Source organism: Trachemys scripta, chromosome 1 (assembly GCF_013100865.1).
Source record: "Trachemys scripta elegans isolate TJP31775 chromosome 1, CAS_Tse_1.0, whole genome shotgun sequence".
In the NCBI taxonomy this organism is placed as follows: domain Eukaryota; kingdom Metazoa; phylum Chordata; order Testudines; family Emydidae; genus Trachemys; species Trachemys scripta.
The window spans coordinates 237,880,005-237,906,274 of record NC_048298.1 but is presented as its reverse complement, the minus strand read 5'-3'; the positions used below and the strand labels follow the sequence as shown (position 1 = coordinate 237,906,274).

The window sequence follows — 26,270 nt, the reverse complement described above, 5'->3', positions numbered from 1 at the left end:
TGATGGAAATGAGGGCTGTATGTGCTCTTTATGATGCACAAAGAGGTCCTAAAAAGAATTTTATATGCATTTTTTCCTGCCTGTTTTTTCTTTACATATCGGAACATCTAGTTTGATGTCCCCCTCACCGCTTTTTTTTGTTTGGAGATATCTGGGGAAGTAATATCAGGCATTGAACCCAGTGGGAGAGGTTATTTACTGTTTTGTAAGCAGTTTAATGTGTTGCATTAAATTTGCCATGTGCCTACATACCGTGTTGATAGGCACATAATTATTTCAGAATAATATTTTATAAACCTTATAGGCATTTAAAGAATACATTGGTAAGGATTTAGGTGAGGTAAAATGGCTTTTAAATGAATAATGTTCAACACTTAACTGCTAAAATATTGTATTAGTACAGGCACAGTGAAACTATTCTAATAATTTTGTTGAAAGAACAAATATCTATTTTGTTCTGGTCTAGGGCAGCAAGTACCAAGAGCTTTTTACTGGACATGATTGTTGCTACTGCTGCCCTGATAGCTTGTCCATTGGCATTGCATACTGTAATATGGGAGTTCTGGTGCAGGCGAAAAGACTAGATTACTTTCTCTGTACGTTAGTGTGCCTGGTGTTCTGTGCATGTGAAGTATCTGGGATGACCATGACTTGAGTTGCTCTCTATTTGAAAAGCAGGTTGCAGTTACTTTTGGAGGATGTTGTCTGTTCGAGCAACAAGGCCTGAGACTATCAACTGTCAGCTCCACAGTGTACTTCTGGGGGAATTCTGTGCATGTGCATAATTAATGAGCTATGCATACTTCTAATTTTTTGCACATAAAAAAGCTTCTGCCAAAATGTTGCTGCAGTTCTGCCTTTCACTGTGGTGATAGAACATAGCAGCAGTTCCCAGCCGGCTAGGGAAGAGAGAAAACCTGTCGTCTTCACAGCTTCTGTCAGGCCAGGTCAGGAGATAGGCTATGGAAAGGCAGATGGCATGAGGCTGCTAGGGGGTTGGACAGGGGCTCATAAGGGCTAGTGGGGGAGGACAGACTGAGGCAAGGGCTGAATGGGAGTGGAAGTACAGGGCCACATGGTGATGGGGGAGGGAGGTGCAGGGCCACATAGGCACAGGGGGTGGCTGAGTGGGGGCACAGGGACATATGGGGAGGGGGTACAAGGACCCATAGGGACAGGGTAGTGGCTGGGTGGGTGCACAGAGCCACATGGGGATGGGGAGAGGGGTGCAGGGCCACATGGGGATGCGGGGAGTGGATGTCTGAATGGAGGTGGACGTGGATGGGCTGCAAGGACATGTGGGGGTACAGGAACACATGGGGATGGACAGAAGTGCCTGACTGAATGGGAGAGGCTAGGGGCCAGCCAGGGTCTGCATGGGGGGAAGCTCCCTAACAATCCCTCACCCCCCCCCCCCCAAAAAAAACAACAACAAAAACACTTATTCCATACTTTTCCCACCCATACCCAACAACCCTCCAAGTTGACACCCAGGCTCCTTCCCAGCAATTTACTTCCCTCTCCCTGAGCTCCTCCGTTACCCCGGACTCCCCCAAGCCTTTGAATTGCTTCTGAGAAGTGCGGGAAATACGGTTCTGTATTGTAGTTTAAATGAATTATTAATACAGAACTCTGAGTAATATGCCTAGTTAGGAATCTATTTGTCAAAAAACATTTCCTGAATACTTGCTGACAGGTATTTTGAAATAAATGACTAAGGGTATGTCTAAACTACAAAATTAGTTCGAATTTATAGAAGCCGGTTTTATAGAAATCGGTTGTATACAGCCGATTGTGTGTGTCCCCACATAAAATGCTCTAAGTGCTCTAGTCGGCGGACCGCGTCCATAGTACCGAGGCTAGCGTCGACTTCCGGAGCATTGCACTATGGGTAGCTATCCCACAGTTCCCGCAGTCTCCGCCGCCCATTGGAATTCTGGGTTGAGATCCCAATGCCCGGATGATGCAAAACAGTGTCGCGGGAGGTTCTGGGTACATGTCGTCAGGCCCCTCCCCCTCCGTCACAGCAACGGCAGACAATAGATTCGTGCCTTTTTACCTGGGTTACCTGTGCAGACAACATACCACGGCAAGCATAGAGCCCGCTCAGCTCACCGTCACCATATGTCATCTGGGTGCCGGCAGACGTGGGACTGCATTGCTACACAGCAGCAGCAGCAGCTAACTGCCTTTTGGCAGTAGACGGTGCAGTAGACTGGTAGCCTTCATCGGCGATCTGGGTGCTGGCAGCTGTGGGGCTGGCAGCCGTAGGGCTGCATTGCACCAGCCCCTTGCCTTTTGGCAGTAGATGGTGTATTACGACTGGTAACCGTCCTATTACAAGTTGGATCATCGCACATTAGCAGAATCTTCCCTGAGCAGCAGATTGTGCAATAGGCCTGAAGGCCATCCTAGTACACTAACTGCCAAGCGCCCAGTATTTGCTGCCAAGCACCCAGAAAATGCCGAGGGCTATCAGTCACGCTGCACCGTCGTCTTAAGATGTAAAAAATAGATTTGTTCTGTATTCATTTGCTTCTCCCTCCCTCCGTCAAATCAACGGCCTGCTAAACCCAGGGTTTTCAGTTTAATCTTTGGGGGGACCATTCTGTGTGACAGTTGTTTGTGTTTCTCCCTGATGCACAGCCACCTTTCTTGATTTTAATTCCCTGTACCTGTACGTCATGTCGTCACTCGCCCCTCCTTCCGTCCGTCAGATACTAGTTTCGCGCCTTTTTTCAGACCAGGTGCCATAGCTAGCACTGGGATCATAGAGCCCACTCAGATCACCGCGGCAATTATGAACACTATGAACACCACACGCATCGTCCTGGAGTATATGCAGAGCCAGGACATGCCAAGGCGAAACCCAGACCAGCCGAGGAGGCGATTGCAGCGCGGCGAAGAGAGTGATGAGGAAATTGACATGGACATAGACCTCTCACAAGGCACAGGCCCCAGCAATGTGGAAATCATGGTGTCACTGGGGCAGATTCATGGCGTGGAACGCCGATTCTGGGCCCGGGAAACAAGCACAGACTGGTGGGACTGCATCGTGCTGCAGGTGTAGGACGATTCCCAGTGGCTGCGAAACTTTCGCATGCGTAAGGGCACTTTCATGGAACTTTGTGACTTGCTTTCCCCTGCCCTGAAACGCCAGAATACCAGGATGAGAGCAGCCCTCACAGTTGAGAAGCGAGTGGCGATAGCCCTGTGGAAGCTTGCAACGCCAGACAGCTACCGGTCAGTCGGGAATCAATTTGGAGTGGGCAAATCTACTGTGGGGGCTGCTGTGATCCAAGTTGCCAAGGCAATGAAAGACCTGGTGATATCAAGGGTAGTGACTCTGGGAAACATGCAGGCCATAGTGGATGGTTTTGCTGAAATGGGATTCCCAAACTGTGGCGGGGCCATAGACGGAACCCATATCCCTATCTTGGCACCGGAGCACCAAGCCACCGAGTACATAAACCGCAAGGGGTACTTTTCAATGCTGCTGCAAGCCCTGGTGGATCACAAGGGACGTTTCACCAACATCAACGTGGGATGGCCGGGAAAGGTACATGATGCTCACGTCTTCAGGCACTCTGGTCTGTTTCGAAAGCTGGAGGAAGGGACTTTCTTCCCGGACCAGAAAATAACTGTTGGGGATGTTGAAATGCCTATTGTGATCCTTGGGGACCCAGCCTACCCCTTAATGCCATGGCTCATGAAGCTGTACACAGGCAGCCTGGACAGTAGTCAGGACCTGTTCAACTATAGGCTGAGCAAGTGCCGAATGGTGGTGGAATGTGCATTTGGACGTTTAAAAGCGCGCTGGCGCAGCTTACTGACTCGCTCAGACCTCAGCGAAAAGAATATCCCCATTGTTATTGCTGCTTGCTGTGCGCTCCACAATATCTGTGAGAGTAAGGGGGAGACATTTATGGCGGGGTGGGAGGTTGAGGCAACTCGCCTGGCTGCTGAGAACAGTGTAAAGGATCTTAGTGTAACAGAGAATTAGATCCTGATATAATGAAAGAGTGAGGCATTAAAATGTCTTCTGAACTGTTATATAGAGTTCTAATTAAGTGTGTGTGTGTGTGTGTTTTAGCTGAAAGTTATTCTGTTGTAAAGAGTTCTTGGTTCACATATACATTGCTGGGGGGAAGGCAGGAGGCACCGCAAGGACTGGGACCCGTGCTGGGAGGTAAGGGGGGCAGGCAGTGGCAGGCGCCCTACCCAGCTCTGCATGTCTCTGCAGCTTCTAGGGGGAGGGAAGGCCAGGGGGGCTCTGTACACTGCCACCGCCAGGAACTCCAGCTCTGCAGCTTCTATTGGCCGGGAACCGCAGCCAGACACCAGGGCGGTTAGAGGAGCACAGCAGGGCGCGGTGCGCATCAGAGAAGCTTTGAAAACGAGTTTTGTGACTGGCCAGGCTACTGTGTGAAACTTCTGTTTTGTTTCTCCTTGATGAACCCTCCAACCCCCCCGACCTGGTTCACTCTACTTCCCTGTAAACCAACCACCCCACCCTCTCCTCCCCACTTCGAGCACCGCTTGCAGAGGCAATAAAGTCATTGTTTTTTCACATTCATGCATTCTTTATTAATTCCTCACAAGTAGGGGGATAATTGCCAAGGTAGCCTGGGATGGGTGGGGGAGGAGGGATGGAAAAGGACACACTGCAGTTTAAAACTTTAACTCTTATTGAAGGCCAGCCTTCTGATGCTTGGGCGATCATCTGGGGTGGAGTGACTGGGTGGCCGGAGGCCCCCCCACCATGTTCTTGGGCGTCTGGGTGAGGAGGCTATGGAACTTGGGGAGGAGGGCTGTTGGTTAAACAGGGGCTGTAGCGGCGGTCTCTGCTCCTGCTGCCTTTTCTGCAGCTCAACCATACGCTGGAGCATATCAGTTTGATGCTCCAGCAGACGGAGCATCGACTCTTGCCGTCTGTCTGCAAGCTGACGCCACCTATCATCTTCAGCCCGCCACTTGCTCTTTTCATCCCGCCATTCAGCCCGCCACCTCTCCTCTCGTTCATATTGTGCTTTTCTCATGTCTGACATTGACTGCCTCCACGCATTCTGCTGTGCTCTATCAGTGCGGGAGGACATCTGGAGCTCCGTGAACATATCGTCCTGCGTCCTCCATTTTCTCTTTCTAATGTTCACTAGCCTCTGCGAAGGAGAAACATTTGCAGCTGGTGGAGGAGAAGGGAGAGGTGGTTAAAAAAGACACATTTTAGAGAACAATGGGTACACTCTTTCGTTACAAGGTCGCATTTTTCCTCTGCCTGCCTGTTTGGTATGAGAGATCACTCACGCAGTGCCCCAGGCAACATATTTCGGCTTGCAGGCAGCCATGGTAAGCCACAGTCTTTTGGCTTTTTTAACCTTCTTAACATGCGGGAAAGGTTTCAAACAGCAGCGCATTTCCCATATCAAGGATGAATTGGGTTGGCCATTTAAAATGGGTTTTCAATGTAAAAGGAGGGGCTGCGGTTTCCGGGTTAATATGCGGCACAAACCCAAGTTAAACCCCCCCCCCCCCCCCCCCCACACACACACACACACGCGCGCGCGCGATTCTCTGGGATGATCACTTCACCCCTCCCCCCACCGCGTGGTTAACAGCGGGGAACATTTCTGTTCAGAAGAGCAGGAACGGGCACCTCTGAATGTCCCCTTAATAAAATCACCCCATTTCAACCAGGTGACCGTGAATGATATCACTCTCCTGAGGATAACAGAGATAAGGAATGGATATTGTCTGCATGCCAGCAAACACCGGGACCATACGCTGCCATGCTTTGTTATGCAATGATTCCAGACTACGTGATACTGGCCTGGCGTGGTAAAGTGTCCTACCATGGCGGACGGGGTAAGGCAGCCCTCCCCAGAAACCTTTTGCAAAGGCTTTGGGAGTAGATGAAGGAGAGCTTTCTGGAGATGTCCCTGGAGGATTTCCGCTCCATCCCCATACACGTTAACAGACTTTTCCAGTAGATGTACTGGCCGCGATTGCCAGGGCAAATTAATCATTAAACACGCTTGCTTTTAAACCATGTGTAATATTTACAAAGGTACACTCACCAGAGGTCTCCTGTGTGCCCTGAGGGTCTTGGGTGAGTTCGGGGGTTACTAGTTCCAGGTCCAGGGTGACAAACATATCCTGGCTGTTGGGGAAACCGGTTTCTCCGCTTCCTTGCTGCTGTGAGCTACCTACAGTACCTCCATCCTCATCTTCCTCGTTCCCCGAACAGTCTTCCCTGTGTGTTTCTCCATTGACGGAGTCATAGCACACGGTTGGGGTAGTGGTGGCTGCACCCCCTAGAATGGCATGCAGCTCCGCGTAGAAGCGGCAAGTTTGCGGCTCTGCCCCGGACCTTCCATTTGCTTCTCTGGCTTTGTGGTAGGCTTGCCGTAGCTCCTTAACTTTCACGCGACACTGCTGTGTGTCCCTGTTATGGTCCCGGTCCTTCATGGCCTTGGAGACCTTTTCTAATACTTTGCCATTTCTTTTACTGCTACAGAGTTCAGCTAGCACTGATTCATCTCCCTATATGGCGAGCAGATCCCGTTCTTCCCGTTTGGTCCATGCTGGAGCTCTTTTGCGATCCTGGGACTCCATCACGGTTACCTGTGCTGATGAGCTCTGCGTGGTCACCTGTGCTCTCCACACTGAGCAAACAGGAAATGAAATTCAAACGTTCGCGGGTCTTTTCCTGTCTACCTGGTCAGTGCATCTGAGTTGAGAGCGCTGACTAGAGCGGTCACAATGAAGCACTGTGGGATAGCTCCCGGAGGCCAATAACGTCTAATTCCATCCACACTACCCCAATTCCGACCTGCAAAGGCCGATTTATATTGCTAATCCCCTCGTCGAAGGTGGTGTAAAGAAACCGGTTTAAAGGGCCCTTAAGTCGAAAGAAAGGGATTCGTTGTGTGGACGTGTCCAGGCTTAATTCGATTTAACGCTGCTAAAGTCAACCTAAACCCGTAGTGTAGACCAGGCCTAAGAAAAGTTAAAACTGGTGTGATTATATTGTTGTTTTGACAAATAAAATATGCAGAATTTGAAAATATTGGGCGCATAATTTTTAATTTTTTGGCACAGAATTCCCCCAGGAATGACAGTGTAGTAGTGGCAAAGGAGTGAAATTTGGAGAAGCAGCCCAGTATAATGAGTTAATGAAACTCTTGTCACTCCTGCTATTCATACTTGCTTAGACTAGCAAACAAAGTGCTTAAGTCACTTGCAGGATATTGAGTTCTTTATGTAGTCTTGGGTGAATGCAGGAGATTCTATGCTCAGTTGTCTGCTCCCTACAAGAGAAGAAAACTATTGGTATTGGCAACTTGTCCAGCAGAGAGATCTGTTATTGGCCACTGGCACACATGTATCTTAAGATATTTATAGGTTCTAAGAGGTTGTTGACTTCTTAGAAATGTGATTTGCACTGCATTTTAGCTATGGACTCTTAAATGTTTTCTTTGGTGAAAGAAAGAGACAAGGCAGTAATTTAACTTGTGTGAGCTATGGACGGTATAATCTTAGCTGTTGCTGAGCAGAGTGATTTCAGTGGAAACAAAAGTAAGTTTCAGAGCTATTAGATAATACAAGTGTGCAGAGTCACTGACTTTCTGGTTTCCTCAGGGGTGCTCGACCTTTGCCCCGCCTCTTTCTGCCCTCACCCCGCCTCTTTCCAAGCATTTTAGATGACACAGTTGTGCAGAGGCAACAACTTTCTGGTTTTCTCAAGGGTGCTTGATCCCTGCTCCACCCAAGGCCTTGCTGCCACTCCACCCCTTCCTCCAAGGCCCTAGCCCTGCCAGTTTTTGCCCCCGAGTACACACTGCCCTCGCTCCGCCTCTTCCTGCCCCCGCTCCTTCCCCTCCCATCCAGCGCCTCCTGCATGCCGCTGAACAGCTCATCACTGGCAGGCGGGAGGTGCTGAGAGAGACAGAGAGGAGCTGATCAGCGGGGCTGCTGGTTGGTGCTGAGCACCCACTAATTTTTCCCCATGGGTGCTCTAGCTCTGGAGCACCCACAGAGTCAGCGCCTATGCAAATATTGCTCAAAAGGTGGGGATAAGTAGCAAGATGTAATCAAAGCAATAAGTTTACCTTTCTGCAGATCTAAACTATAAGTACAGTTAAGTATTGCCTCAAGAATAGTCTAAAAGACCAAAGTTCTAGGCGGTATCATGGCCCTAGATTCTTTCTTACAGAAAAATTGACTCATTTTTGTGATATTCTAGCAGTCGAGCTTCAGTCAACTCAGCTATAAAAAGCTATCTGAAAAGTTGCCTGATTTTCTTTTTTTTTATTTATTCATTTATTTAACTCAACTAACCAGGAAACTGCACATGTGCAAAGGAGATCTGATTGACAGCAATTTATTGAGCTTGACTAACTCCTGATGGTATATGGGAGTTTTAATTGCAGCCTTTCTACACCAGCTGGAGCATCTATGTTTGGAAAGGAGAACTTATGCCTGAAAAAGGGCTGTTGATTTGCACTTCTTCAGTCCCTGGGGATTCCACTGGGGAAGGGTGGGGGTAGCTTTAATTTAAATTTGAGGCTCCATAGGAGTGTTGCTGGCCTGGGTGGATTTGATTTAAATCACTAGTCAGGAAGACTCGATTTAATCATGGATTTCTGCATAAAAGTGCATTCTTGTTTGGTGGTTTATAACCTTAATACATATTCTTCACAACTCAGAGATAGATGTAGGTTTCATTTTTAGAAGGTACACACTTTACATTTTTAAAGTGATCTATTTTGAAAACTTTTCAGATTAGTTTTACAGCTATATCAGAAAACGAATGATTGTTTAGTTATTTCATAAATATCTGCTTCAATTACCTTTGGTAAATGAAGTCATTGGGCGGTGAACTATCTGCAATTCAACGAAGGCTGATCATTAATATTTGGAGGATTTTCTTGCCATGCTGTGCTGTATTAGGAGGAGAACATCACCAGACAGACATTTAAATTGTTTTAGTTAACTAAAACAGCGTGTTATATTCTGGATATTTTTCTTCAACAGCAAAGATATAATATTTTAACAAAACGAGCATATGAATTTTTGAATTTAAACATTCACATTTTTTAAAATCACATTTGTTTTTGTTAAAATTATTTTTAACTAAAATAGTTAAATGAAATATTAAAAATAAATCGGTGTCAGCCAGGTCAACGTGAGAAACTTAAAATATTGGCTTCTGCAGCTAACTCAGTCGTCTTCACCTTCATTTTCCTGTTTGTTCATAATCTGGAAAAGAAAAACAAGCTTTCCTGCTTTTTCAGGTCCCAAACAATTTCTCAGTTTGGAATGAATTAGTCCAAAGGAAGAAAATATTATTTCGACACTGGCAGAAGAAGCTACGGCTGTTAAAAGTGAGATTATCACTTCAACAGTATCTGAATCTAAGTGCTTAAGTGACTTCCATCAGTTCACTGGTGTGACTTTCTTTAAAACATCATCGGCAAACATATATTTCTTGAATGGTTCACCCTTCGCTCTGAAGTTTATTATAGTTGGCATTATGGAGGAATGATTGCTGGATGTCCATGTCATAGTCAGCTCCTCTTCTTCAGGAGTTAAGGTTTGACCCTGATACTGAGTATTGAGAATATTTGCAAGAAAATGACCTGGAGATAATGCTTGTCCCACTCGTTTTTTTTAATGCTTGTAATTTAACTCTGTCATTGCATACTTCTCTTTTTAAGATCTCACTCAATTCCTTCCAAATTTCAACAGCATCAGCAATAAAACAGCTGTTTCCCTGCATTTTGTTCAAAGCTACAGAAATAGGCTTCAGAGTACTCGGTGTCTGTTCAACATTTCTCTTAAGCCCAATGTTGAGAACTTTGGCTGTGATGGTGTCATCTATTTTTTCACTCTTTTGTTCGCAAACGGTCATCGAATTAGGCAAGTTCTTGATATAGTGCTCAAAACAGTCCATTACTGAATTCCATCACACATCTTGTGGAAGAGTTAGCTTGGTTCCTCTCACTTTTTTCAGAACAGCTGCAGCAAAGTGGTTGTTATGGAAGTACTTTTCAATTTCAACAACATTAGCCTTTATTTGTGGAACACTGAAGTCTTTGGCTAGAAGGTGCATCAAATGAGCACTGCAACTGTATGTTATTAGCTTGGGACTCTTCTAAATTTATTCTCATATTGGATACATTTGCAGCTTTGTCAGTGACCAAGCTGCGTACTAGATATTTGAATTTTTTCCCCACAGTTTGTTATAGCTTTTACTGCTGCTACTTGTACGTATTCTGCTTTGTGTGCATTTCCTGATGTATCAGTTGTTTCTGTAAGGAAGACATTCCTTTCTTCTGCTGTCATACAAGCACATACAACAGGATCATTGTGGATATTGCTCCACCCATCAAGACTCAGGTTAACAATTTTACCCTCTAGACCTTTTGCACACTGCTCAATTTCTCTTTCATACACTTTATCCAGCAAAAACAAGGAGGAGACCGGTGGCACCTTAAAGACTAACAGATTTATTTGGGCATAAGCTTTTGTGGGTAAAAACGTCACTTCTTCGGATGCATCCGAAGTCTTTAAGGTGCCACCGGACTCCTTGTTGTTTTTGTAGATGCAGACTAATACGGCTACCCCCTGATACTTTATCCAGCAATTTGTTTGCGATATCTGCTCTGTTGGGTGGACTGTATCCTGGTCTTAATGACTGAACCATGTTAATGAAGTGTGGGTTCCCAATCATACGGAAAGGAGAGTTTGTTGCATGAAGAAACGGGGCAATTTTTTCATCAGTGGCTTCTTTGTTATAAGAAACAACAGATTACAAACTTATTTGTGGTGGTTTCCGGATGATGGAGATTTTTTTTTTTTTGCTACTGGTGAGATACTGTGGCTATGTGACATACATGATATGACTGAAACACTATATTTGGCAGATAACTCTGAAATTATAGAAAATGATGGTGATCTTGAAGGTGGATAGTCTTCAGAATCCTGTATGTTGAGGATGGATTCTCCTAAACAAAATAAGTCAGTGCAGTTGTTTGTTTTTTATTACCATACTGCTCCTTTAGTATTACTTGTTGCATTCACTGACACTCAGTACTACTTGAAAGGTGAAATTGTAAAAGGAAGATCTGCTATCACAACTGCATCTAAAATGATAGTACCATAGAATAACAACTATATTTTTATCTCAAACATGAGAATTCAAGAATGGTCCAGAAGGAAGACAGGCAGTCCTTAAGAAAGAAGTATGAAATAAAAATGTTTACCAACCTGAAGGTCCTGCATGTTCAGACACGTTCCTTTCATCATCCTCATCAACGCAGCTTCCTCCTGAGAAGGAACACTTCTCATGATGTTGTTTCATTCGGGCAACCAAGCCTTGCATTTATTTGTTGCACTGTTTGCATTTTTCATGCATGCCTGTCTTACCCACAGGTAGAGGAACTTCATTAAAATATTCCCAAACTGGGTCTCTCTTTATGGCCTGCTGCCAATACAGGTTTTCCCTTCTAGTGAGAGAATGGTATGGTAGATCTCAAATCAATGAAAGCTACACTCAGACCTCAAGACTTCTGAAATATGCTGCTCAAACAGTTTCACTTTTGTTTCTGTTGCCTGTCCCTCCCTTCTCGCATTTATCTCCAGACTTCTTCTCCTTGTCCAGATCTATTGTGCCCACAACAATCTTCTATTAATTTAACTTTTTGAAACTTTGCACTTTTAGAGAGAGGTAAGGGATTGACTCGGTGTACACAAATTTGCAGAGGGGCAAGAGGGTTGAGGTAAGTTAGTTAGCTAGTTAAATAACTAACTAAACATTTTTGCTGTTAACAAGCATGTTATCTCTAGAGACACAAATCCAGAGTTTGAGATCTGCAAAACTAAGCATCTCTGTTGGTATCTTCTAGACTGACCACTGAGTCTTATTCGGTAGATAGAAAGTTTAACCTAAATAATCTATACAGAAGCCTCTGGAACCCCATAAGATTGGGTCCCCTAATCCATAAACTATTGGTACTCATTTACAAAATTTTCTTACACATTCCATGAATATATTGTCTCATACTATAGAATTAGAATTTATAATCCTTATTCCATGATAAGACATTATAGCTCAAAGATGTAGCTTAATGACAACTATCTTTAGATAGGTTTTTTCCTCAAGAAGCATTTTATCAAAACAATCAGATTTAAATAAAAAAAAATCATTTTTTTTAAAATGATTTTTATCTACCTTGTTGCTGGCAGAGGCTGTGTGGGAGAAGAGATGATCCAGTATTTTGTGTGCTGTTACCAAGCCACCCTGCTGGTCTTCTCAGTCCACTATTTGGACTTGTGAACGGAGACTTCAAGCCCTTTTGGTCAGAGCATGGTGTGCATCCAGCTTGCATCTTTCCCTTCCTAATACAAACTTTCTGCCATCAGGGGCTAGTAGCCTCAATTCTGCTGTAACAATGAGGAGTTAGTAGCAACCTGTGACTCAGTCTAAAGTCCACGTCCTGGCCAGATGAGGTAGACACACCATCCCTTACAAGGGCAGTTGATGACGTCAGGACATTCCAAGATCTCATGTCGCAGATCAAAGACACTGGATGATGAAAGCACAGTGTTCCAGGAAAAGTCCAAAAGTTCTACGGCATACTGAGCTCTACAGCCCCTGACAGGAGCACCCTCCCTATCAACAATGGTATTGGAAGCTGGCAAAGGGACTTTGGTAGACACTGCCACTCTTTTTTATTTTTTCTAATGGTTGGATGTGGGAGGAAGAGTTATGAAGTTCCTCCAAAGACACTACCTTCCTGTTGAAGATACAAGCTACAGGACATAAGAGGGCCAGATGGAGGTGAGAACTGTGTTATAGATGGCCATGGCTGTGTCCAACATGGCCATGACATCAGTTAGCCATCTCTGTCAAGATGAGACTGGCCTCGTAGCTGCCAGCATCTGGCATACAGAATTACTGTAGAGGACCTAGCCTTTGAAGGGATGGAGGTTTTTAGCAGCAGAAAGGATGAAACACTCCATTCAGCTGAAGACTCAAAGGTCCGCTGAGAAGAAGGCTCTGCAGGTTTTCTCTCTTCCCTAGCTGTCTGGGAGCTGCTGCTGTGTTCTATCACCACAGTGCCCTCTGTTGGGGGGGGGGGGAGAGGTGGAACTGCAACAACTTTTCAGCAGAAGCTTTTTTTCTGCGTGGAAAAACTAAAAATATGCACGGGTCATTGATTATTCATTCATGTAATGGTGCAGAATTCCCCCAGGAGTAAATAGGATTATAAGGGATAGTCAGTGTTGATTTTTGTCAAGAACAAATCACCCCAAACCAACTTGATTTCCTTCTTTGATAGAATTATTGATCTAGTGGAGGAGGGGAAGCAGTAGACATGACATACCTTGATTTTAGTAAAGCTCTTGATATAGATCTCCCTGACAGTCTTATAAGCTAACTAGCGAAATGTGGTCTAGATTAAATTACTGTAAGGTGGATGCACAACTGGTTGAAAGACCATATTCAAAAAGTAGTTACCAATGGTTTGTGTCAAATTGGCAAGGTGTGTCTAATGCGGTCCTCTAGGGGGTGAGTCCTGGGTTCGAAACTATTCAGTAAGGCTAAGTTTACATCATGGAATCTGTGACTTCCATGACATATTCCACTTCCACCCCTGGGTGGCGGGGCTGGAGCTGTCAACCGGCAGGGGCCCTGGAGTTCCCAGCTGCCTCAGGAGGTGGGGTTCCTGGCAGCTCGCTCCCAGCTGCTTCGTGCATCAGCGGACCCTGGAGCTCCTAGTCATTGCAGTGACTGGAGCGCTGAGCCCCCACAGGGGGTGCTCCCAGCAAATCCTCACTGCCACAGGTGCCAAGGGGGCCCCCCCAGCTCCTAGATGTCATGGGTGCCGCCTCCCCCAGCAGCTCCCTGGCGCTGCTCTTCTCCTCCCCCCCCCCAGCTCCCAGTTGCCATTCTTCAACAAAAAAAACCTTCAAAAACAGACTTCAAAGGGAAACTGCAGAGCTACAACTCATTTGCAAACTTAACACCATCAATTTGGGCTTGAATAGGGACTGGGAGTGGCTCACTACAAAAGCAATTTCCCCTCTCTTGGTATTGACACCTCCTCATGAATTATTGGGAGTGGACCACATCCCCCTTAACTGAATTGGCCTTCTACATTGGTTCTTCACTTGTAAGGTAATTCCCTTCTCTTCATGTGCCAATATATATTTATGTCTGTATCTGTAATTTTCACTCCATGCATCTGAAGAAGTGAGGTTTTTTACCCATGAAAGCTTATGCCCAAATAAATCTGTCTTTAAGGTGCCAGCAGACTCCTCGTTGTTTTTGTCCTTTTCTTCCAACTGTTGCCAGGTGGGGCCTGGCTACTAACCTATTTAGCAGTTAATAAGTTCAGGAAATTGAGTTTTATTGATCATTAAGAGGTAGCACATATATGTATACTTATGATATTTATTCTTAACTCAAGGCTTATTATAATTTTACTGACAATTTTGTAAGCATATTCTGGATAATGATGTAGAAATTTGTTGTTGTTCTGTCTCCCTGCTTTGTTTTTTTTGTGGGATGGTCTTAGTGATTTTTTTTCTGTGGATTATGTCACCGGTATAGTTGTTAGTATGCTATTTAAGTATTTTAAACAGACATTTTCCACAAAATTTTATTTACTACATACTTAGCCATTTTGTGGTGGAGATACAATAGTTATTTAGTTGCAGTTTTAATTTGGAAACCTGGGTTGGGGAAGTCTTAACAAATTACATAAGACCTTTTAAAATTAATAGTAAAGAACTTACAGCTTTCTACATATATTGTAAATGTAAATTTTTTTCTTTTCTTTTCTAGGCTGGACTAATTGAAGCCAATGGAGAGCTTAAGGTTTTTATAGACCAAAACCTTAGTCCTGGAAAAGGTAAGAAAATACTTTATCAGAAAGATACTTTCAGGTTTGTCCTTGGATATACTTAAATGTGTTATGGGCAATAGAAGACCTTGACAACTGCTTCCTTAGCACAGTTTTTTATAAAGCTTTTCTTATAGCTCATTTTTATACTCTAGTTAACCAGTTCTGCAGATTTACTATGGCTACAATTGTGTGAAGTTCATTGGTGGTTCAGCTGGCATTCCATAGGTGGCCAGTCATTAGTGTAGCTGCACTGGTACAGACACCTAGCATAGACAGGCAAAGGTGCTGTAAGCCATGATTTGCACTAGTTCATTTTATCAGTTGGAGAAAATGGATTAGTGCAAATCGCTGTTTAAATTGTCTTTGCCTGTCTAGGCTAAGCGCTTGCCGCTCAGCATGGCTACAGTAGTGGTTGGCTGTCAATATCTACAGGGGATTTGTCCAAGTTACAGCCAAGGCCTGAGATAGTGTTTTTCCTGACTAAGTAATTCAGTTAGGTAATCGCTGCATTGTCTAAGTCTTCACTACTGCAGGGATCTAAACATTTTTGTACTCTAATAGGCTGTAGAATTCTATTTCTATGTGACACATGATCTCAGATACTAAACTGATGCAATGTTATGTGCTGAATGCTTCAATTAGCAAAGGCAAGAGAAACACACAGCTTATAACTTATCAGGAAATTTGATTTCCTTATTTTCCCCCCCTGATTCTCTGAGGTAGATTCTCTCTGTAACCCTTCCATTTGTACTCTGCTTGTCAACAGGACTATAAAGCTAGACTGGTGAGTGTAGGTGTTGAACATTAATTGTAATGTATGGATTCATAGGTTTTTTCCCCCTATTTTTATATCCTGGAAAACAAAACAAGGGCTTGTCTTTGATTTAATTATTTATTTTTTAAAATATCCCTATATACTCCTATTGTGCCGGGCTGGTCCTAGTGGCTTTTCTTGGTAGATGTGATATTTCCAGAAGAGTGTACTCTGGACTGTTGACATGAAGCAAAAAGAGTTAGCAGTCTGTGTATCTAGGTAGGTGAGACTTTCTTCTGCCATGACCCTCCACCCCCAAAATTGAAGTGAGTAATACACTGAATGCTTCATTTACTTTTCAGTTCACTTAGCACATAACGCCCAGAGTTGGTGTATTTTTCTTGATATTTGTGAATCATTTTTAAAAAGTAGACTATGGAGAAGTTTATTTTGAGTTTCAGGGCAACTGAAAAGTGACTAGAAAATAAGTAGAGCTTCATTTCAGTGCCTTAAATGTAATTCAGTATAAAATTTTCTCTTTTTAAGTAGTTTTAAATAAAGTTTGTGCTAGCCCTGCAGACTCTGCCTGCTGTCTGAAAATCAAGCTTTGTTCTTTCTGGCTTGTGTGTCGCCACCAATAAGGTTCGGCAGTCCAAATTGTGCCCTCAGTTATCCTGTGCATTATCCTCAATGGGGTTACAGATGTAATTGAATGTGAAACTTTCCCTGTTATTGGAACTTGTTTAATCTCTCTTTTTAGAGAGGAGCTAGAATAGAATCCAGCAAACTTGATCGTTGTTATATAGACTCTACAGTGTTAACAGGAGTTTAAAGAAGTACACATTTTTGTCACTAAAATATCCAGGTACATCTTAAGATCTGCTGACAAAGGAGGTGTCAATTTTACATGGCTGCGTTTTTGACAATACACCTCTACCTCGATATAATGCTGTCCTCGGGAGCCAAAAATCTTACCGCGTTATAGGTGAAATCACATTATAGCGAACTTGCTTTGATCCACTGGAGTGCGCAGCCCTGCCCCCCCGGAGCACTGCTTTACCGTGTTGTATCCGAATTTGTGTTATATCGGGTCGCGTTCTATCGGGGTAGAGGTGTATCTGTACCTTATGGTTTGGTAGGTATTTTTTTAAAACAGGCATTTCAAATCAAACTGTATATGATGTACTGAAGAAGAGTTTGTTTTCATTGACTATCTAATCTATAAATTGCGTATCATTATATAAGAGCCCTAACCAGCTCCCACTAAAGATGATGGAAAGACTCCCTTGGATTTCAGTGAGCAGGAATCAGTCCTCAGTGTTGGATTAAAAACATTGAGAGATGCCTATTGGGCTGTAATATCTCTATCCTTGTTTGTGTTTGTTATGCGTTGCTACTTTTGAGTGTGTTATCAGATTTTCCTCCATTCTGGTTCCATGAAGAATGTGAAGGTGTACCCAGAGTCTGCTGTTGAAAGCTTTACCTCCTGATCCCTCAAATTTGATAAATTTTAGCATGCAAAATTTATTGTAGCTACCATGAAGTTCTTGAAGGATGTCTTTGAGAAAACATGAACCTATGACAGTGAGCCTTTGGGCATGGGCTCTGTGTTGTATAAGATGTGGACACTACCCAGGCTGGGAAAAGTTCTGTTGTTCAGAAGTCCAGGACAAGTAGGAATGCTACCTCCTCATGAAAAAGTGTCCAGTTTCCTCCGTTCTAAGGTGCAGCAACATAGATCTGCCAGTCAGATGGGGAGAGTAGCTGGAGGGTTCAGGGGGCTGAGATGGCTTAATGGTAAGGAAGAGAGAAGATAGAGCAGAGCAATAGAACCTTCTAAACTATAGACCACGGTTAGATAGTTCAAAGGCAGTTGTCTTTGCCAGAACACAAGTGATAGTTTCAGTTGCCAACCAAGGCTGAGTGGGTAAAATTGGCTACAGTTTGATTGTCTGCTGTGAAACAGTTTGATTTGATTTTGGGCTTTCTTTAGTATTTTGTTACAGCTGACTTTATAAAAAAAAAAATTTGAAAAATGACTGGAATACATCAAACTATCATTGGAATTTTGATGGCTGATCCAGTGACAAGTCTGTAGCTGAACAAGAATTGGTACACATCATTTTCTGCTACAGCTGATCATATTGCACAGAAAACTGCTTTAGGAGTTGCAGGTAACAAGATTGAATAACTCAAGTCAAAACTAGTTGCTCTGAATTCAGATTGTGTAGCGGTGAATATGAACTGTTTAAGTAGTATGGAGGCCAACTTTAAACAAGAAACTATTCATGTTTGTGCACTGCATCAACGATAAATTTGAAACTTGATATTCAGGATCTCAAGAGATTATCTAAACAGTTGAAATGTATTTTGAAAGATCTTTTCAGATCTTATTATTTAAGTCCCAGAAGACCTCTTCAGTTGGTGTTGCCTTTGATGCAACAGTGAGCTATTTTGGAATATCTTCAGTATAAACTGAGTTACTAGTCAGGCCAAAGCATAGAAAAAATGATCAAAAATTATATTTTGCCTGTCACCAGTTTGAATCGTATAGCAAAAAACTGAATGAAGGAGTGATGTAGTTCAAGTTATAAGCATTCTTAAGGATAATTTATGAATAAGTCTATCATGGAAATACAATTGTAATCACCATTGCAGCTGAAAACTCTGAGCCTCTCCTTGAGACACACAAAATCTCTAGTTTGAGGCTTTGCAAAGGCTAGAAAATGCTTGATGGAGCTTGCATTAGTGGAAGGCAGTATTGCTGTTTATGTCCAAAAAAGTTCTGGCTTATTCTTTGAAGGTCTCTGTGCATTCACACGCATGGGATATGGTGCCTCTGATGTTGTGCTGTGCAGCTGTATAGAAAAGCAGTGTCTGCTGAGTGCAAAGGGCAGGAGCACTCTTGTGCTAGGATGATGTCATCAGCTCCATCTGTATATGGGAGTGCACCCCCCCCCCCACGCCTCAGTTCCTTCTTTGCTGCCACGAGAGCTAATGGAAATACCTTTCCTGTTCATGAGACTAGTTAGGAACTATTCAAAGAAAACAAGCTGTTGTTAGTGTTAGGTTACTTGGGACAATTAGCCTTGGGTTATCCCCAAAATCATGGCAGGTCTTGAACCCCATAGAGGGTTCAAAAGAGATGCAACCCACTCAGCTATCTTCTCTGAGACAGAGATGTGTTTGGTGTCTTCTGTGCCTGGGAGAATTGCACATAGTATCTCAGTGCACAGTTTTGCCATGCTTTTATTCCTTGACTGAGGAATGAGGGGCATCTCAGGGTGCAAGTTCATTTTACTTTGGTAAGCTTCCAGTTGGACCATCCTGCTACTCCTATGAGAGGTTTGAGTTCTGGTTCTTTGCCCAGGTCTTCTGTAAAGACACTTGAGACACATCAAGCTGCTCCTGACTTGTCTCCCTCATTGTCGAGCCTGAGGTCCAGCTCCCCAAGGCCAGTGCCTACAGTGGCCAAGATTCCTATCCTGTACTGTCTGGAGCTGCAGACTTCACCTGGGCAGTCTGCACTGTCACTGAAGCCTATATCTGCATTGAAGACTCCTTTAGTGCCATTAGCCAACTCTGTGACCAAAAAACAGTTTTCTGGATCTCTGTGTAATCCTGCTCTGAGGAAAATGAAAAGAAAGTATTCAAACTCAGAGTCCGAAGAGGAGGCAGCATTGTTTTCCTTCTCTGCCACCGGCATGTTTCCTTTAGGGACTCTTCCCAGAAGAGGGCTGGACAGTGCAGAACACATGTTTTGGGAAAATTCGGAACTGGGAGTGTGTTGGGGTCACCCTGCAAGTAGTAACCAAAGCTGGTGAAAGCCAAGGTGTGACTAGAGTGTTGCTGACAGGCTGCTGGGATCAGAGCTACTGGACCAGGACTACAGCTATACAGACACTCAGGGTGGACCATGCTGGTGGACCATTTGAGTAGCTCAGGTGGGGAGCTACAACAGCAAAGCATAGCGAGGTAACCAAGGTTGCAGGGCAGGCGGTGACACAATCCCTTACTGATCTAGATTGCACCCTGGAATGTGACAATCCACTTTCCCCTTTGAGGAATTCCCACTGAAGCTGTTGGCTGTGTCTCAGCTGCTTGACTCTGTAACATCCTGGAGGAACACTGAATACCTTCAGTACCAGTGTTACTCTGGGTTTTCTGAACCCAAAGCACTGGTAACTTAATTGTTTCTCTCCAGATGGTGTCAGGAATAAATCAATGGGGACACAGCTCTTCTGTCTTAGATACAAGCCAGAGTTCTTTTACCTAGAACTACTTTATTAGGTCTCAAGCACACACACGTATATGCTATAGCAATAGGTTCAGAGCATCCCAAACGTTATAGGTGATGCTTTCAAGTGATTCCCAGCCGGTCTTCCAGGGGGCCCTCCTTTCATCCAGCTGATGGGGAGTTTAGGTGTTGGCTCCTTGCCCTAATAAAAGCTCCCTCAGACTGCTCCAAAGTCTTTTGCTTAACCTTTTATCGCTAACTTAAACAAAGCACATAACTCCTAGTGTGTCAATATAATAACCCCTAGTAGGTCACCAATTCTCCTAGTTTCAGCACATTACTTATTATCTTTTATCAAAGCATTTCTAATCATAACAATAAAACTTGTATGTTGGGGCACTTAAAACCAAGGTCAGCTGTCCAAACATTCCTTCCACTCTCATGGTACATTAACTCTGTTCCATCCTCCTAGTCTGATTAGCAAAACTGTAATCATGCAGCTATTTGGGCTTGCCTCTCAAAGCCCTAATGATGATTCCCTCTACGTGTTGTTTGGTTTTATGCTAGTAGTGGCTGGACACACAAAATGACTGGCTGCAGTAATGTCAAGTTTAATTCTCCCATAACACCAGCTGTGCATGTTCTGCCAGAGAGCTCAGTTTCTTTCCATTGGCATGGAAAGACATGCAGAGCCCTCTTCAGTTACTCGTGTGGTCCTACATAGAGAAGTCCATGACGAATCTCTTAAATGCCACCAAACCCAGTACGACACCAGTGTTAACATCAGCATTGATTCCCCTCCTGCCACCAGAGATGCCAGCATGGAGAATTTGCCTGGTGCCAATCCTACCCCAGGTGCCATTTTCTTTGAGAGCGCATGTCTGCGCTGTATGCCCAGCACTGTCAGTGGAGTCATTAATACCAGTACCAGAGGCTCTGCCTCTGCAGGAAGAGAGGCCAGGTATATGTTGATCGGATGGAAACTCCCTCCGCTGATTGTGGAGACCAATGCTGCCTTACCTGAACACCAGATGGAGGTTTCCTTTCTGTTTTCTGGATGAACAAAAACAATTCCGAGAGCTGACTGGGAAGATGGTGAATACTATCCTATCCAACTATAAACTGGCCTTTCAGAAACTGATTCATCTGACCTAGAATCATAGGAATTTTGGGGTGGAAGAGACCTTGAATCCAGTCCCCTGCACTGAGGCAGGACCAAGTTAACCTAGACCAGGGATTGGCAACCTTTGGCACATGGCTCACCAGGGTAAGCACTCTGGTGGGCCTGGCTGGTTTGCTTACCTGCCACGTCGACAGTTTCAGCCGATCGCGGCTCCCACTGGCTGCGGTTCGCTGCTTCAGGCCAATGAGGGCTACGGGAAGCGTCAGCCAGTACATCCCTCGTCCCACGCCGCTTTCTGCATTACCCTGGAGCTGCGAACCGCAGCCAGTGGGAGCTGCGATCGGCGGAAACTGCCGACGGGGCAGGTAGGTAAACCGGCCCGGCCAGCCAGGTGCTTACGCTGGTGAGCCACGTGCCAAAGGTTGCCAATCCCTGACCTGAACCATGGCTGACAGTAGTTTATGTAACCTGTTCTTAAAAACCTCCAATGATGGAGATTCCATAGCCTCCCTATTCCAGAGTTTAACTACCTTTATAATTAGAATGTTTTCCTAATCTCCAACCTAAATCTTCCTTGTTGCAGATTAAGCCCATTACTACTTGCCCTACCTTTGAACATGAACAATCGACCAGTCTTCTTTATAACAGCCCTTAACTTGTTTGAAAACTATCAGGTCTCCACTCGTCTTTTCTCAAGAAACATGTCCAGTTTTCTAACCTTTCCTTGTAGAAAGGTTTTCTAAACCTTTTACCATTTTTGTTGCTGTCCTCTGGTCTTTCCAGTTTGTCCATACCTTTCTTAAAGTGTGGCGCCCAGAACTAGACACAGTACTCCTGCTGAGGCCCCACCAGTGCTGAGTAGATCGGGACAGTCACCTGCCTTATTTGACATATGACAGCCCTTTTAATATATCTCAGAATGATACTGGCCTTTTTTGCAACTGCATCATATTGTTCATTTGTGTTCAATTTATGATCCACTGTAACTCCCATATCATTTTCTGTGGTACTACCACCTAGCCAGTTATTCCCAATTTTGTAGTTGTGCATTTGATTTTTCTTTCCTATGTAAAGTACTTTGCACTTGTCTTTATTGAATTTCATCTTGGTGATTTCAGACCAAGACTCTAATTCATCATGTCTGTTTGAATTTTAATCTTATCCTCCAAAGCGCAAGCAACCCCTCCCAGCTTGCTGTCATCTGCCAATTTTATAAACGTACTCTCTACTCCATTATCCAAGCCACTAATGAAAATATTGAGTGATACTGAACCTAGGCCTGACCCCTTAGATACGCCCTCACAGTTTGACAGCGAACAACTAATGGCTACTCTGAGTATGGTCTTTCAACCAGTTCTGCAGTCACCATTATAGTAATTTCATTTAAGCCATTTCCTTCTATATTTCTGATTTCATAATGTCAAAGTCACATTCCCCATCGTTTCAGGATTTTTTTAACTAAATGAAGGGCATTTGTCTATTCCCTGCCTTCTCCCCAACTCTTAGCACTCTTGGATGTAGCTACTCTGCCTGTTGGGGGTGGTTTAATTGGAGGTGGTCTCCTATTGGCATAGAGCACCTGGGGCTCTGCTGTCAACCGGCATCCCGAGGCGCCTGGGTTCCCCGGCGGCTGGTCCCATGTCCACCAGGATCTCCGGCTGCCGGGAGGCAACAGGGTGGCAGCTGGGTGGAGTTTAAACTCTTACATCCCTACTTGCAACCCCCCCCTCGCCCCTCCTTCCCCATCTTCACCTCTGCCTTGGAATTTTCTATTTCCAGACACTATAGACTAGGGAAAAGAAACTGAGATGGGAGAGTACACTTTCTTATAGACTGATCTGATGGTGTCATCTTAGTGGAAGAGTGTCCTTGAGCTCCCTTTCCTCTCATTGGACACTGCTCTTCTACATGATTCCACAGCTCATAGACATAGGCACCATATCCTTTTAATGTGACTGCATAGAGACAACTCTTGAAGAACAACATTTACTCGTAAGTCCTTTTTTATTAATGATTGTTTTATCCAACTGTTGTGGTTATGCAGGCTAGAGGTGGTCTTTGGTCAACAAGTTGGGCCATTGTGACATTAGAAGTAACACAACCATTCACTGGGCTTCCTTTAAAGCCAATTTGAATGCAACAGTTCTGTTGATTTGTAACAACTCTTGTAGGAGGGAGATTGGAAATGTGTCAAAAGTTCTCACTGGTAGATTACTTAGCCCAACTGTAACTGCTCTCTAAAGATTGTGACAGCATGCTATCTTAAGCAGTGGTGGCAGAAAGATTTCCCATGACACTTAGGCCTTGGTTTCACTGTGCATTGAGACAGCGCTACCAGGGTAACTTGGGCAAAAGTGCAGGGGAGCCCTTGCAGCATAGAGACATTGGGACTCAGGGAGTAGGCTTTCAGTGTTCCCCCTTCACCTACCACCGGGCTCACTAACACTGTCTAAACAAATAATTCAATTGCAAATAAAAGGGTAGCTTCATCAGTGGGCTTTCACCTGCTTTGTGTTGTGCTGGCAATGCAAAGCATCTGTAAACTCAGCTTAATTGGCTGGTATGTTCTTACAGCTTTGTACTGCTTTGCTGTACGGTGAATCTGGCCTTAAAAGTTAAAAACTTAAAAAAAAAAGTTGATACAGTCGGTCAGAAACATTGCATGGTATAATTCAGTGGGTTTCTTGTTTAATGTTCATGTATGAAACTGTAATTAAAAAATAAAGTTCCTAGACATTCAAACAGTTAAAATGGAATTAAGGTTGAGAATATGTATAAATTTAAGAATAAAAAAGAGGAATACTATAATTCTTCCAAAACCAAACATTATGAGATTTAAGTTTGCATTTAAAAGAAATCCAAACATGTTAAGGTAAGAAATGTACTGTAACTCTGCTCTGTAGTAATGTGATGAGGAGCAAACTAAACTGATTTTTAGAAAAGACAGATTTTATCTTGGACCACAAACACTAAACTGGTAACATGAAATTGCTTGAATTAATCTATAGCAGTGGTTCCCAAACTGGGGTTCGCGAAATGCTACAGGGGGTTCTCTGGGAAAAATTCCCTAATGGCGGACAGAGTTGTCCCTAGGGACCCTGGGCAGCCCAGATCTCCTAGGCTTCCAAGAGCTAAGCAGATCAAAGCAAGCATCTCTATCACACTGAGGAGATTTAAACTTCAAGACTCCTTGTAAGAAATGGAAAGGGAAGTGGATATTTTTTGCTGTTTTTAAAATTAAATAGGCAGCAGGTATTGTTCTTCATAATAATTTTAAAAACAAGTTTAAGCTTTGTTATAATGCGCATTGTTTGCCTGGACTGCTCAAGACCTGAATGCTTGTGTAGGAGGAACTCTTTGAGTTTGCTTCTTAAATACCTTCCTGCTGTTTCACATCTGATACTCCTTGATGAAACCTAGGAGCCTGGTCTTATAACAGGCTTATTCAAAGTGACACAGCCTACGAAAGTGTGAGCTTAGAAGTGTGTTGCCGTTTTCATAATGTACTAAAAATACTGTCACGATACATAATTAATAATAGTGTGTAATAAGCATGTCAAAAAAAACAAATTTTATATTTCCAAGATCACTGCTTTTATAATTTATACTCAGGTCACAGAGAATATCCCTGGAAATATTAATTTTTAGGAGGGGGTTCACGAGACTTGACTTTTTAATGAAAGGGGTTCACAGGTGGTTAAAGTTTGGGAACCACTGATCTACAGGCTATCCAGGGAATGTGGCTCTTAAGATTTGAAACAGGCACTTGCAGCTGCTATACCAGTAGGTGGCAGTATTGGTATACAACTAGAAAATACTTTATAAACAAGAAGGTCCTTAAAACATATTTTAAATGGAACAAAAACTATATTTCTAGTTACACTATAACCAGGGTCTTCCTGGTATGTAAGTCCTATTTGTGAGCCACAAAATATCATTTTGCTTAATTTTAGTAAATTTTAGTGCGTGGACTTTGACTAGAAATGGTCAATTACTAAATTTTTCATGTATGGAATTATTTAACTGTAAGCCCCCTTCAGCTTCCACCCTAGTGAATATGCACATTCTCTGGAAGAAGGGAGAAAGTACTTCAATTTCCCCCCCCAAATACTCCTGTTACAATTATTTCATGGAGAGGGAAAACATGATACAGTAACAGGAGGTTGAAACCTTCATTTAATCAAAACAAGACATTCTGCTAATATCCAGAAGCTTTTAAATACTTTTTATATTTTATTTTTCTTTAGCATTCATGAATGGTGTGTGTTTGACAGCTATTGAGACTAAAGTCCCTCTCTATAACAGAATTGATAAATCACATAGCAGAAGTTTGTGTCTTTTCAATGTGGCGAAAATGCCTCAGCCCTTACTAGGTGGTAATGCCTGTAAAGAAGAGAATGTCATATTTAGCATTTGGGAGAGGATCAGACTCTTGCAAAAATGGATAAATCAGGCTTACCTGCCATCTATGCCTTTTAAGGAGATACGGGTCTCTTCCCCCATCCTACAACATATGAAAGATTCTTTGCTATTGACTTGTCCAGAAAACATCCAGAGAGGGGATCCCGTTTGTTCCCTGGGGTCATGATAGGAAAGGATGCTTCAAATTTAGGATGGGGAAGCTCCTTTGAAGCACTGACTAGTTAGAAAATATCTTTATTTTTATACTAAGGAAGGGGCTCAAACATAACTTTTTCTCCATTTGAATAATCTTTTCCTCAGGAAAACAAATCTGTATATAAATATCTTGAACTGAGGGCCATAAAACTGGCCCTCAAAACATTTTTCCCTCAGGTCGGTGAGAAATTGGGTCAAATTCTTACCAACAAAATGGTTATCATGTACCAAGTGAACAGTAGGAGGAAGCCCAGTCTCCCTTGGTAATCCATTGGTAGAAGTGGAGCCTCTAGAACCGATTCCTTTGGCCATTCACCTAATGGAGGGTAAATTTAAAACAAAAAAACAACCAACCAACAAACACCAAACCTCCGTGGAAAGGTGCTGACCAGTATATCTGGTCATTTAAAAACTTAGGTGGCACATTTGAGTTTTGCCTTTTGGGTCAACTACAAGTCAGGATGCTGTATCTGCTATTCTGCTTGAGAGCATCAAGGGGGACACAGTCTGTGACAGACATCTCTTGAACTGGGATGAAGCCTTCTCTCTGATCCCCAGTGTCCTTGGGAATGTTTATCAAGACTCTCAGCATGATTGATCACACTAGCCTGGATGCAATATACCTAG

General features: G+C 43.6%; 1 protein-coding gene across 7 annotated transcripts in view; it reads left to right on the top strand.

The window, feature by feature from the left end:
- The window catches only part of TFDP1 (transcription factor Dp-1), a 118,170-nt gene that overhangs the window by 11,669 nt on the left and 80,231 nt on the right, over window positions 1-26,270 (top strand). For all 7 annotated transcript variants that reach the window (XM_034758116.1, XM_034758113.1, XM_034758118.1 and 4 more), the window contains exon 3: window positions 14,852-14,918. In XM_034758116.1, coding sequence (XP_034614007.1) covers window positions 14,852-14,918 — 67 coding nt within the window. The remainder of the gene's footprint in view (window positions 1-14,851; window positions 14,919-26,270) is intronic.